Source organism: Pongo abelii, chromosome 13 (genome assembly GCF_028885655.2).
Source record: "Pongo abelii isolate AG06213 chromosome 13, NHGRI_mPonAbe1-v2.0_pri, whole genome shotgun sequence".
Taxonomy (NCBI): domain Eukaryota; kingdom Metazoa; phylum Chordata; class Mammalia; order Primates; family Hominidae; genus Pongo; species Pongo abelii.
Genome location: NC_071998.2, coordinates 91,285,085 through 91,297,495, shown reverse-complemented (window position 1 = coordinate 91,297,495; position 12,411 = coordinate 91,285,085). Strand labels below are relative to the sequence as shown.

General features: G+C 37.1%; 1 protein-coding gene across 7 annotated transcripts in view; it reads right to left on the bottom strand.

Annotated features, from left to right (window-relative positions):
* Nucleotides 1–12,411, bottom strand: part of INVS (inversin) — a 203,359-nt gene that overhangs the window by 46,919 nt on the left and 144,029 nt on the right. For all 7 annotated transcript variants that reach the window (XR_008509888.2, XM_054520364.2, XM_054520363.2 and 4 more), the window contains 4 exons: nucleotides 11,197–11,306; nucleotides 7,066–7,237; nucleotides 1,452–1,607; nucleotides 758–987 (listed from right to left, as the gene is read on the bottom strand). Coding sequence is in view for 6 of the 7 variants with exons in the window: in XM_054520364.2 (XP_054376339.1) it covers nucleotides 758–987; nucleotides 1,452–1,607; nucleotides 7,066–7,237; nucleotides 11,197–11,306 (668 nt within the window). In the remaining variant the exon portion in view is untranslated. The remainder of the gene's footprint in view (nucleotides 1–757; nucleotides 988–1,451; nucleotides 1,608–7,065; nucleotides 7,238–11,196; nucleotides 11,307–12,411) is intronic.

Below are 12,411 nucleotides of genomic sequence, written 5' to 3'. Positions count from 1 at the left end.
ACACATGCACACGTATGTTTATTGTGGCACTATTCACAATAGCAAAGATTTGGAGCCAACCCAAATGTACATCAATGATAGACTGGATTAAGAAAATATGGCATATATACACCATGGAATACTATGCAGTCACAAAAAAAAGATGAGTTCATGTCCTTTGTAGGGACATGGATGAAGCTGGAAACCATCATTCTCAGCAAACTATCGCAAGGACAGAAAACCAAATATCGTATGTTCTCACTCATAGGTGGGAATTGAACAATGAGAACACTTGGACATAGGGTGGGGAACATCACACACCAGGGGCTGGCGTGGGGTGGGGGAAGCGGGGAGGGATAGCATTAGGAGATATTCCTAATGTAAATGATGAGTTAATGGGTGCAGCACACCAACATGGCACATGTATACATATGTAACAAACCTGCACATTGTGCACATGTACCCTAGAACTTAAAGTATAATTTAAAAAAAAAAGAAAGAAAATCATATATTTATTTTTATAGATGCATACATGTGTATACCATGTAATCTTTTATAAAAGTTATAAAATTATTCCTAGCCTATATTATAACCATGTTAAATTATATATATAGAAAAAGACTGGAAGAGAACATGGACAAATAATAGTCATGATTAACAGATGGATTTGTGGATGATCTCTTCGTCTTGTAAACTGTTGTTTTACTTATGTTTACAACAAAGAAGAAATACTCTAAATTCTTTGGAGCAAACAATATAGAAAAGACAGAATTTCTACCTCTTTGTCTTGAATGTTAGGGTCTGCATTATTTTCCATGAGAACTGCCATGCAGTTGATATAGCCTCCATATGCTGCACACTGCAAAGGGGTTCTTCCTGCATAATCCTGGACATTTGGATTGATCTTATTTTCTATTAATATCTGGCAAACATCAGCATTTCCTCCCAGTGCTGCCCAATGTAGAAGAGAATGTCCATCTTGGTCAACTAGATCTACCCTTGCTCCACCTGGAAAAGCACAAATATAATGTGAACGTCTAATATAAATAGCTTTTATTAAAATGAATAGAAGTAAAAAAAACACAATTGTTCCTTAAATGCATTTATTAAAATGAATAGAAGAAAAATAATAACAATTGTTCCTTTAATGCTTTATTCTTATGGAAATGCTTCCACATACATTGTCTACATCAGATTTTTACAATAAGCTTGTAAATTGGACTGGCTAGGAATCACTCCCCCTTTATATAAAATAAAAATGAAGATCAGGCAGGTGAAATGACTTTTCCTGTATCAAGCAACTCCCAGCAAGTGGAGCTAGGAGTAGAACTTGAGGTTCCTCATGCCATGTTGTGTGATCATCCCTTCATCCTTGTGCAGCTTTCTGCTAAGGAAAGCTTTATCTTAAACAGAGTATGCAAGAATTCCTACCTGTTAAGAGAGACTTATTAGGAGTACTCTTATTAACCCACCTTTAATGAGTGTCTGAATCACATCTTTGTGTCCCATCTCACAGGCTCGGAAAAGTGGAGTATGTTTCATAACATCAGTAGCATCTACTTGAGCGTTATTTTCCAGTAATAACTTCACGGTGCTGACATGGCCAGAAAGAGCAGCAGCATGCAAAGCTAAAAGAGAACCAAAAGAAAGTGATGAACTAGTCAATAACAACTTCACCTTTTAAATTATTATATGTCTTTTCCTCTCTTGATTTCCCCATCATTTTGAATAAATGCAATCTCAATTTTAAGGATTCACTAATTTATTTTTTGCTTTTTTAGATTCTGCCTTCCTTCCTATTCATATGTATTACTCACACTTTCTCCTTTCCTTCTACCTTTCTCTTCTTGCTATTTTCTTCCTTTCCATCCTGTTGGTCTGAAATGGTATCCTCTTCTCAGCTACTAGTTTTCTCTTTTCAGCTATTAGTTTTCTCTTTTTCTCTTTAAGAGAGCAAGAAAACAATAACAAAGAGGAATGATTTAAATGATGTACACAATTCTGCCCAACAACCCACTCAATAAGCATATGCCCCTAAGGGGTCATGTGACTAGAGACATCAATCTACTGTTCCTTCCATTGGTTACATGCACTGTTCCTTCAGTTGGCTTGTGTACCCCAGTGGTACTGAAAGCACGCACATCTTGCTGCATTGAGTGCATTTTTAATACAATATCAGCTACAAGCCAGCTACTTCCCCAGGGCTCAATTTAAGAAACAGCGAGGTGGCACATGTCTATAGTCCCAGCTACTTGGGAGGCTGAGGCAGGAGGACTGCTTGAACCCAATAGGTCTAGACCAGTCTGGAGAAAATAGAAAGACCTCATCTCAAAAAAAGAAAAGTAAAGAAACAGGAATTTGCTTCACTGGAGAAAAACTGAGATGGAATATGGCCTCCTCTCTTGTGCCTTCTAGAGGTTTTAAAGAGTAATTTTGATTAAATGTGTTTCATGTTACACTGACTCCTCTCTATGTTACTCCACTGTAATGCGTGGCTTATGCCATCCCTCTATAGGTTTGAATTAGCCACAATAACATTTTAGAGGCCTGGGCCAGTTCTAAGTATTATGGCTCTATAAGGCCTAGAACAGTGTCTCTTTCATAAAGGGTGATCCATGGAGCAAACGTGGATGCAGATTTTTGGGCTGGGTAGTATTATAATGCTGGGTGTTTAGCACAGAATACAATAGATAAGGTTACATTCTAGGAAGGGAAGCAAAACAAAACAAAACAAAAACAAAAACAATTCCCCATCAATAAAGTATTATATAGTGATAATTGGTATAATTGAAGTAATAAAAACTATTTTGATATGTAGAATCACTGAGGGACTACTTTTGATTGGTGGTTATGAGCTGACGTTTAAGTTGAGACCTGAACCATGAAAAAGACAGAGTATTTTGAGCAAACGGAAGAGTTAGTACAGGACAGGAACGACTGTGTATGTTTAAGGAAGGAAGGGTAGTTGCAGCACAGTAAGTGACAGTGGAGTAAGTCAGAAAGGTAGAAAAGGCCAGATCACAAATGGTCCTATTAGTCAGTGATGGAAGACATTTGAAGAGCTTTATATAGTGGAGTGATATTATCTGATTTATGCTTTAAACAGATCACTCTAGCTCTTCTGAGGAGAATGTATTTGTAGTAGATTAGAATATAAGCAGGGAGACCAGTAAAGATTTTGGCAGTAGACTGAGTGAAAAATGATGGTGGTCTGATTAGGGTGGTTGGAATGGAGATGGAGAGAAACAGAATGATTTAGAACACGTTTTGGAGGTGGAGTCAACAGGACTTGCTACGGGATTTGACATAGAATCTCTGTCCATATAGCCTGGGAATCTGAATTTAAACAAACACCTCTAGTAATTCTTATGCCATTCTTGAATTTGGGAACCACTGACCTAAATGGCTGAATGTTAGTGTGACCTAGACAAGATTCAGACAGGCGTGAGTAACTTCAAATATCTGAAGTGCTATTACATGAAAGACAGCAGAGGGTAGAACATTCACATTTACAGATGAAAGGATATGACTCTAGAATTTTTTTCAAAACAATCAGAAGTAGAGGAAATGAATCGTGGTTAAATAAAACAAGATTAGCCATGTATTGATAATTGTTGAAGCTGGGTGAGAGCTATATTGAGTTCACTGGACAATTGTCTACTTTTGAATGTGTTTGAAGGTTTCCATAATATAAAGTTGTATTTTAAAGAAATTACTTTTCTATATAAACTTACAGCACTTTTCAAAGAGGGAGTAACAATAGCTAAGTTCAAGGTTATTTTTATTTTATTTTTTGAGACAGAGTCTCACTCTGTCATCCAGGCTGGAGTGCAGTGGTGCAATCTCAGGTCACTGCAACCTCCACCTCCCAGGTTCAAACTATTCTTCTGCCTCAGCCTCCCAAATAGCTGGGATTATATAGGTGTGTACCACCACACCCAGCTCATTTTTATAATGTTAGCAGAGATGGGGTTTCACCACATTGACCAGACTGGTCTCGAACTCCTGACCTCAGGTGATCCACCTGCCATGGCCTCCCAAAGTGCTGGGATTACAGGTGTGAGCTACCACGCTTGGCCTAAAGTTATTTTTAAATAAAGTAAATTCGGGCCAGGCGCGGTGGCTCATGCCTGTAATCCCAGCACTTTGGGAGGCCGAGGTGGGTGGATCCTTTGAGGTCAGATGTTCAAGACCAGCCTGGCCAACATGGTGAAACCCTGCCTCTACTAAAAATACAAAACTTAGCCAGTCATAGTGGTGGGCACCTGTAGTCCCAGCTACTAGGGAGGCTGAGACAAGAAAATCACTTGAACCCGGGAGGTGGAGGTTGCAGTGAGCTGAGATCATGTCACTGCACTCCAGCCTGGGCAACAGAGTGAGACTCTGTCTCAAATAAATAAATAAATAAAAACAAAGTAAATTCAAATAGTTATAAATGGGGAATTTCCTTTAACATGATCATTAATTTTATCTTTTACTTAACTGAAATTCTATCTTTTTAAAAAATTTGACATTGATATTATCTATAGAGTATATTTCATACTTGATGCCACATCACAGAATTGTAGCATTTCAGAATTAGAAGTCACCTTAAAACTAAATCTAACCCAGGGTTTTCCAAACCATGTTCTTCAGAACAACAGCTTTCTATAGAGGTACCTGAAATACTTAGCTGAGGGAATAGACAGTCGAGTGGGTAATGCTCTACTTCTGATTTAGTCAGAACCACTCAACCCTTACTTGCTTTATATGTTAGGTGTTTTATAAATTTTCATTTGGGGGAAAAGGGTTCTTACGCTCTTAAAATGTGAAATCACTGAAATATCACAGATATTATATGATGCTTTCATCTGCCTTATGATATTCTCAGCACTTTGGGAAGCTGAGGTGGGAGGATCGCTTGAGCCCAGGAGTTTGAGACCAGCCTGGGCAACATAGTGAGATCCCATCTTATTATTACTATTATTATTATTTTTTAACTTTTTTTTCTAAAAAAAGAAAACGAGACAAAAACAAGAGCAGGACGCAAACAGAAAGATGTAATCCCTTGTCCATCTTCCAGCCTTTCAGTCTCCCTCCAATGCTCCCTATTGGTGGACTCTAAAAGAGCACCTGTGGCAAAGGGGAAATGTGATTTACAGAGCCCTAGGCCCAGCATTGCAAAGAAAGGACAAAAGGATAAACATGAAGCTGAGAGACAATAGCTTAATCACTGGTAAAACCATATATGCCGTTATCACACCTAAAAAATACTAACATAAATTCTATAATGTTCAATAATATTGACATTTTCCTGATGGCTTTAACATTTTTTACAGTTTATTTTTTTGAGTCAGGATCCAAATAATGTCCATACATTGCTCTTGGTAAGACCTCTTTTTAATGGGAAGGAAAAAAAAAACCCTGTAGAGGGATGACGGAGAGGAATTCACTTTCACAGAAAAGAAATGTCAGGAAGGCATCTCTGACATAATAAAATTCCCATAGAAGAAAGAAAGCAGCAAATTAATGAATCTGAGAAGAATTTATGTCTGAACTTCAACCATGGTGCATATGAGAAAGATACTTTTGGTCAAAGAGTGCAAGTATCCTTGCCCATACCTTATTCAAATACCTGAAAATGTTAAACTAAAATCAAAGCTAGTGATAAAGTGGAAGAATATATAATGGAAATCTGACAAAAAATTAAATGTTCAGATCATTTATAAAGTCAATATCCTATGTGTCTGCACTATGCCCCTTAAGAAATTTAAGATCTGCTGGCTGGGCACAGTGGCTCACACCTGTAACCCCAGTACTTTGGGAGGCCGAGGCAGGAGGATTGCTTGAGCTCAGAAGTTCGAGACCAGCCTGGGCAACATGGTGACACCCCGTCTCTACTAAAATACAAAAAGAAAAAAAAATTAGCTGGGCGTGGTGGCGTGCGCCTGTAGTCCCAGCTACTTCGGAGGCTGAGGCAGGAGACTTGCTTGAACCTGGGAGGCAGAGGTTGCAGTGAGCCAAGATCATACCACTGCACTCCAGCCTGGGTTAGAGTGAGACTCTGTTTCAAAAAGAAAAAAAAGAAATTTAACATCTGCTGTAAGGCTTTCATAGAGAAATACTTTTGAAAGTTAAAGTCTTTATCATAAAATTGAATTGTCTTCTTAAAATATTTTTTTTGAGGCTGTGGTTGTCTCGGTATAGGGAGGGAGATTTTAAGTAAAGCAACTCCTCTCCCTTCTCTCTCCCTACTGTTGCATCAATAGTTTTGGTGGCCAAGAAAAATCTTATTCAGGATAACAGTAGATGCAAATGGCTCTAGCATGTTTCTACAAATAAAAAAATAACATGGAGAAGCCCATCACTGATTTTTTATTCTATTCAGTATTATTGTGGTGGTATGTGATTTCTCCTTCTGTTTCTGAGTTGTAAGTAGAATACAGTACACAAGGAAGAGACCTCCAAGTTGACACTGAGGCAGAAAAACTTTACCTTTCATTAACCAACACATAGGTAAAGGCCTCTCCTATTAGAGAAAGAAATTAAAAGAAGCATCTAGTAAGAGTTTTTCAAGCAAGGTTGATTTGAAGCTTTGAAGCTTCTAGAGCCATGGGAGGTTATCTCTAAAAATGGGAGATTCAGGATGTGGTAATGCTATTCAAACCTGAGAAAAGAGCACAGTAAAGGAGACTGGTGAAAATACACTTAGATGTGTGCATTCCTTAAATAAAATTCTAAATTTTTGAAAATATAATTAATGACTACTAAATATGGATAGTTTTAAAGTATAGGTTTTTTTTTTTTTTTACAAAAAGATAAATGATCAGAAGAGTTCCCACAATCATGTCTAAGGAGCAACCAGGGTTTTAAACCAAATGCAACCATTCATTTGGTAGAAACATGCTAATCTTTGCCATAATACTTGGAAGAAATAAAGCCTTTGGAGTGACATCCTGGCAAACCCAAACTTAAAACTGAAGACCAAAGTCAAACAATATTAGATTAGGAACAATGATTTCAAGTTGCTCTTTTACAAGTTTTATAGCAACATCTACACTTTGGAACCTAAATGAAAGCAAACTGAATGTGTCTACCAGTTCTCACCTGTACCTCCATATTTGTCAGCCATGTTAATATCTATGTCCGATTTTAAGCTCAGCATAGTCCTAAGGACATCATCACTGCCTTTGCCAGCTGCCCACATAAAGGATGTTCTTCCTTCCAGGTCTGAATCATCTTTCACTGAAGGATGTTTTAAAAACACTTTAACCGTTTCCTGTAAAAAAACTTGATTTAAAAAATGGAGACAAAACAGTAGTATTTTCTATGGTAATAAAGTCATATAATAATATGTGACTTCCATTAAGAAGCAAAGCATTTTCCCTTGCTTTTGAATCAGATTAAATTATCTTTTTATTAATGACAGAACTACAATTTCCATCGAAGATAACAATCCTCTGTCCTTACAAATTAGTTGTAGTGTCCGTAACACTTCATAAACATAACCTAACTCTCCCATTCAACATCCTCAAAATGGAAAATAATCATCTTCAATCAAGCTTGGAAACTTTATAGGTCATCGTTTGAGTGACAGTTAAAAAACTCAGAAGTATTCAGTGTTTTATTTATTAATGATCAAAATTTAAATCTTTCTTTCTGCCTTGTTCTCTTCTCTTCTCCTTCTCCTTCCTTCCTTTTTATTTCTTTTCTCTTTCTTTCTTTCCCTTTCTTTCTTTCTTTTTTTTTTTTTTTTTTGGAGGGAGTCTCACTCTGTTGCCCAGGTTGGAGTACAGTGGTGCAATCTCGGCTCACTGCAACCTCTGCCTCCCGGGTTCAAGTGATTCTCCTGCCTCAGCCTCCGAAATAGCTGAGTGTCACCACACCCCGCTAATTTTTGTATTATTAGTAGAGATGGGGTTTTACCATGATGGCAAAGCTGGTCTTGAACTCCTGACCTCAAGTGATCCGTCCATCTTGGCCTCCCAAAGTGCTAGAATTACAGGCATGAGCCACTGTACCTGGCCCATAAAATACATGTTTTCTTGGACATTTTACATGAGACCCATCTATTCAGGCATGCCTCCAGAGAAGGTTCTGCATTCTCTCACTGTGTTTTTTGTTTGTTTGCTTTTGCCTTAAATCCAGGAACAAACTGGAACTATGTGATTAGTTACTAAACATTTTTAAAATGGTTAATGCATTTATTGAATACTGATTGACGGTTACTGAGAAATGCAGTGCTCAACTCATTAAAACATATTTATTCAGCAATTCCTTTATTACTGAATTGTCCTTCTTTTATGGAATCATACAAAAATTAGGACTGGGCCAGGCGCAGTGGCTCACGCCTGTAATCCCAGCACTTTGGGAGGCCGAGGTGGGTGGATCACAAGGTCATGAGATTGACAGCATCCTGGCCAACATGGTGAAACCCCGTCTCTATTACAATATAAAAAAAATTAGCCAGGCATGGTGGCGCATGCCTGTAGTCCCAGCTACTCCGGAGGTTGAGGCAGGGGAATTGATTGAACCTGGGAGACGGAGGTTGCAGTGAGCCGAGATCGCATCATTGCACTCCAGCCTGGGCAACAGAGTGAAACTCCATCTCAAACAAAAACAAAAACAAAAACAAAACCAAAAACAACAAAAACAATTAGGACCCTTGACAATTCTATTAGTGCCTCACAATTTTAATAAAGGTTAATATTCCAGCATTTTAAATTGCCTCTTTCCTCAGAACTCAGACACATATAAACTTTAGACAGATCACAGAAACTTTTGATTGAATGGAGGTAAAAGAGTTTCAGACAAAAAGTGCTGGAGGCTGTGACCTGATCAAAAATGTATAAAATGTTGACTCTCAGCATTTTACAGAAAGAAGAATTCAAGGGCTCATCTAATCCAGTTCCTTATTTTACAGATGAAGCAATTTAGGTTCCAAGGTCATATAAATATTGGTGGCAGATAAAGGAAGAATCCAGGGTTAAATCACAGCACTTCTTCCACAGCATCACACACTGCTTTCTACTTTTAAGACTATTTGTTGAGTTACTGAGGTAAAAGTTTGTGATTTTTTGCTTTGTTTTCTTTTACTAATTTGCAAACATTTCTTTGCTGAGTATGTTTTTACTTAATGATGAATGTTTACAGGGCTCTGTGTGTGTAGGGGAATGTGTCTGCATTTTTCAAGGAACGAGTTGTAATTTCTTGTCAGTTAATAGAGGACAAGGAGATCAAGGGACTTGAAACTGAGCTTATATAATTTGTATAATTATTAAAAATCAACTCTGGAATTGGCAGATTATCCAACAAAATATTTCTTTGAATAAAATTATTATATTATTATATTATTGAATCATTATAAAGAATAATGTTCTACCATTCTTTCTTGTTTCCATTAGCACATCTATTTAATTATTGGTGTCTGTATATATATATTAAATTTGGAGCCTAAATTTTGGGTTCAAGACCATGAACAAGTCATTTAATCTCATAGAACCTTGTTTTGTTTTGTTTTGTTTTCTGTAAACGGGGGATAACATGACTTATCTAATAGCCTTGTGTTGATTTATGGGTTGAGCTGTGATTTCCATAGATTGACTAGACTGGGTCAAGTTAATTTCCTATCTATTTGTAATTAGAAAAAGCTTCTCCTAAAATACTGCTTTGTTAGGTGATAATAGATAATGATTTGTCAAAACTCTAGGTGGTAAACTGAATAAGTTATTAGGAATACAAGAAGCAAGGATTATAGGAATAGTTGTTTTGGATACCAGAGTAGGAAGTGTGTGAAGATAAGATATTTTAGAGATGTGAATATTTAATAGAGCATTTGGAGAGGTCATGAAGATGAAATTATACTATGCTTGATGATAGTATTATTTATTTATTTATTTATTTATTTTTGAGATAAAAGTCTTGCTCTGTCGCCCAGGCTGGAGTGCAGTGGTGCTATCCTGGCTCACTGCAACCTCCGCCTCCCAGGTTCAAGTGATTCTCCTGCCTCAGCCTCCCAAGTAGCTGAGACTACAGGTGCCAGCCACCTCGCCCGGCTAATTTTTGTATTTTTAGTAGAAACGGGATTTCCACCATGTTGGCCAGGCTGTTCTCAAACTCCAGACCTTAGGTGATCCGCCCATCTCTGCCTCCCAAAGTGCTGGGATTACAGGCGGGAGCTACTGTGCCCGGCCTGATAGTATTATTATAATTTAATGAAATGAAGGGTTTCACTATGCATACCCATGTAGAAGGCAGCAAAATCTGTTTTAACATGTGCATCCTTGGATGAATCTGGTTCTTGATGGCCATTCATACTCAGGAAGCTGAAGTAGCCTAGACACTATCATGTTGCGGGGTGGACTGGGGACATAATGGATGAGAAAGTGGAGGAGAAGAACTATGAATACTATTCAGTATTTTTGGAAATAATTCTTTTTTGCATTCTCAGATGTATAATATACATAATTATCAACACTAGTAGTAATTAGAGTACATTCTATTTCTTGAGTACCTGCTCTATGCCAAGGTATACAGCAGGCACTTGTCATAAATTTTCTCTAATCTTTACAACAATCCTGAAAGAAAAGGTATAATTATCCTCATCTTACATATGAACAAACTAAGATTAAGAAACTTGTGTAAGGTAATGCAGTTTAGCAAACTGCACAGACAGGATTCTAGCCAAGATTGTTCTAGTTCTAAAGCCTTGCCACACTGCTTTAAGGACAATTACACATGGCTGAACACTAAGATGTTCTTAGTGCTATAAAAGTAATATAAAGATGAAGTACTCTTACCATAAAGTAAAATGTTATGCTTAACATTAAAATAAAAACTGTATAAAACTTCAGATGTGACTAACAACTTAAAAAAAAACACCTCAGACTATCACTTGCATCACAGAGTGAACAGCATGAACCACTGTTAAAAGATAATTGCTACATAAAAACAGACAAGTGAGTCTAAGTAAATCTGGGCAAAGCTGAATAAGATTAGTGGATTGTATCAATGTCAATTTCCTGTTTATGATATTGTACTGGATGTTACCGTTAGAGTGAATTAGGTGTAGGAGTGCAAACAGCGTATTGGAAAAATAAATAAATAAAAACAGAGTGAACTAGGTGAAGGGTACATGAAATCTTGTTGTATTATTTCCTGCAACTACATATGAATCTACGATTATATAAAAATAACAATTCTCACTAAGAAAAAAGAGCATTGTTTTGTTTTACTTACAGCAAAGTTACTCTGAGCAGCATAGTGCAAAGGTGTGGCTCCTTGGCTGTCAGATGGGATAGTTCCAGACTTATTTCTTTCTAAAAGGAGATGGACAATCTGTGCATGGCCTGAGAAAAGACACAAAAAGGTAATTATCACTTATAAAGGACGTTAATTAATTTATAATCTATTTAAATGAAAAAGGTAAGAAAAATCACTAACATATAATACAGCATTCACAACGGTTTCTGAACAGCAGCCCCCAATGCAGCCTCTTCTAACTTCTCACTAACATATTAATATGAGGTAGAACAGAATGAAAACTTACTAAAAACTTAATGCTTCAATCAGGTAGGAATGAATTAAGTATAATTGTCAGACTGAGAAAAAACTATATTAGGTATCACCTCATTGCATTCCCTGGCTTCACTTTATAAAGCTGCCTAAAGCAAAGGAGGGGAAGGTGCTTTAGAGCCAGGCCCTCTTAGCCTTCACTGCTCCTACTCTCAAGGTTCCATTGCCCAACCAAACAGAACTGCATAGCTGTTCTCTTCTATTCAGGTGGACAAACTATAATACAACCTCTTCAATTCTCTGAGGCCTCCCATCCCTATATTCTCCTTTCCACAATCTTTTATTATATTTATATTTTATAACATCTAGGCAGTGATTTCAAATCCCAGAAAACAAGTGGGCAGCGATGAAGACAATATAGTGCATTCTGGAGGATGTGATCTCCACAAGTGAAGAGCTGTAGAAAATATTAAAAAATGAATAAACCTGGTAGTAGTATATGTAGGAAACCTGAAATTTCATACAATCTATTGCTTTCAGATATTGGAGAATGAAGAAGATGCCCCATTAGCAGAGCAAGGATATACTGCATAAAAGCCAAGCAGAGAAAAGTAATTTGAGTGGAAATTGTGCTCATCTATCTGCTTTCCAGAAGTGGTCTAAGATGGAGTTCTCCATAACACAAATGTGGGATCAAAGACAATCTTTGCCACATAGTTACTCTAAACACATTTCATTTTGTTTGAGAAATAAAGGGAAAAATTCAGTAAAGACTACATAAAAACATACTATAGGAAAGTGAAAAAGAAACACTGTCAGAAAGATAAACAGCATACCTCTAAAAATGATCTAGAGAAGGATCCAGAGGAAAATTTCAGGAAACTGGTATCCTTGACTTAGTGCAAAAAGAGATGGCTTCTATGAAACAGAAACAGGGTA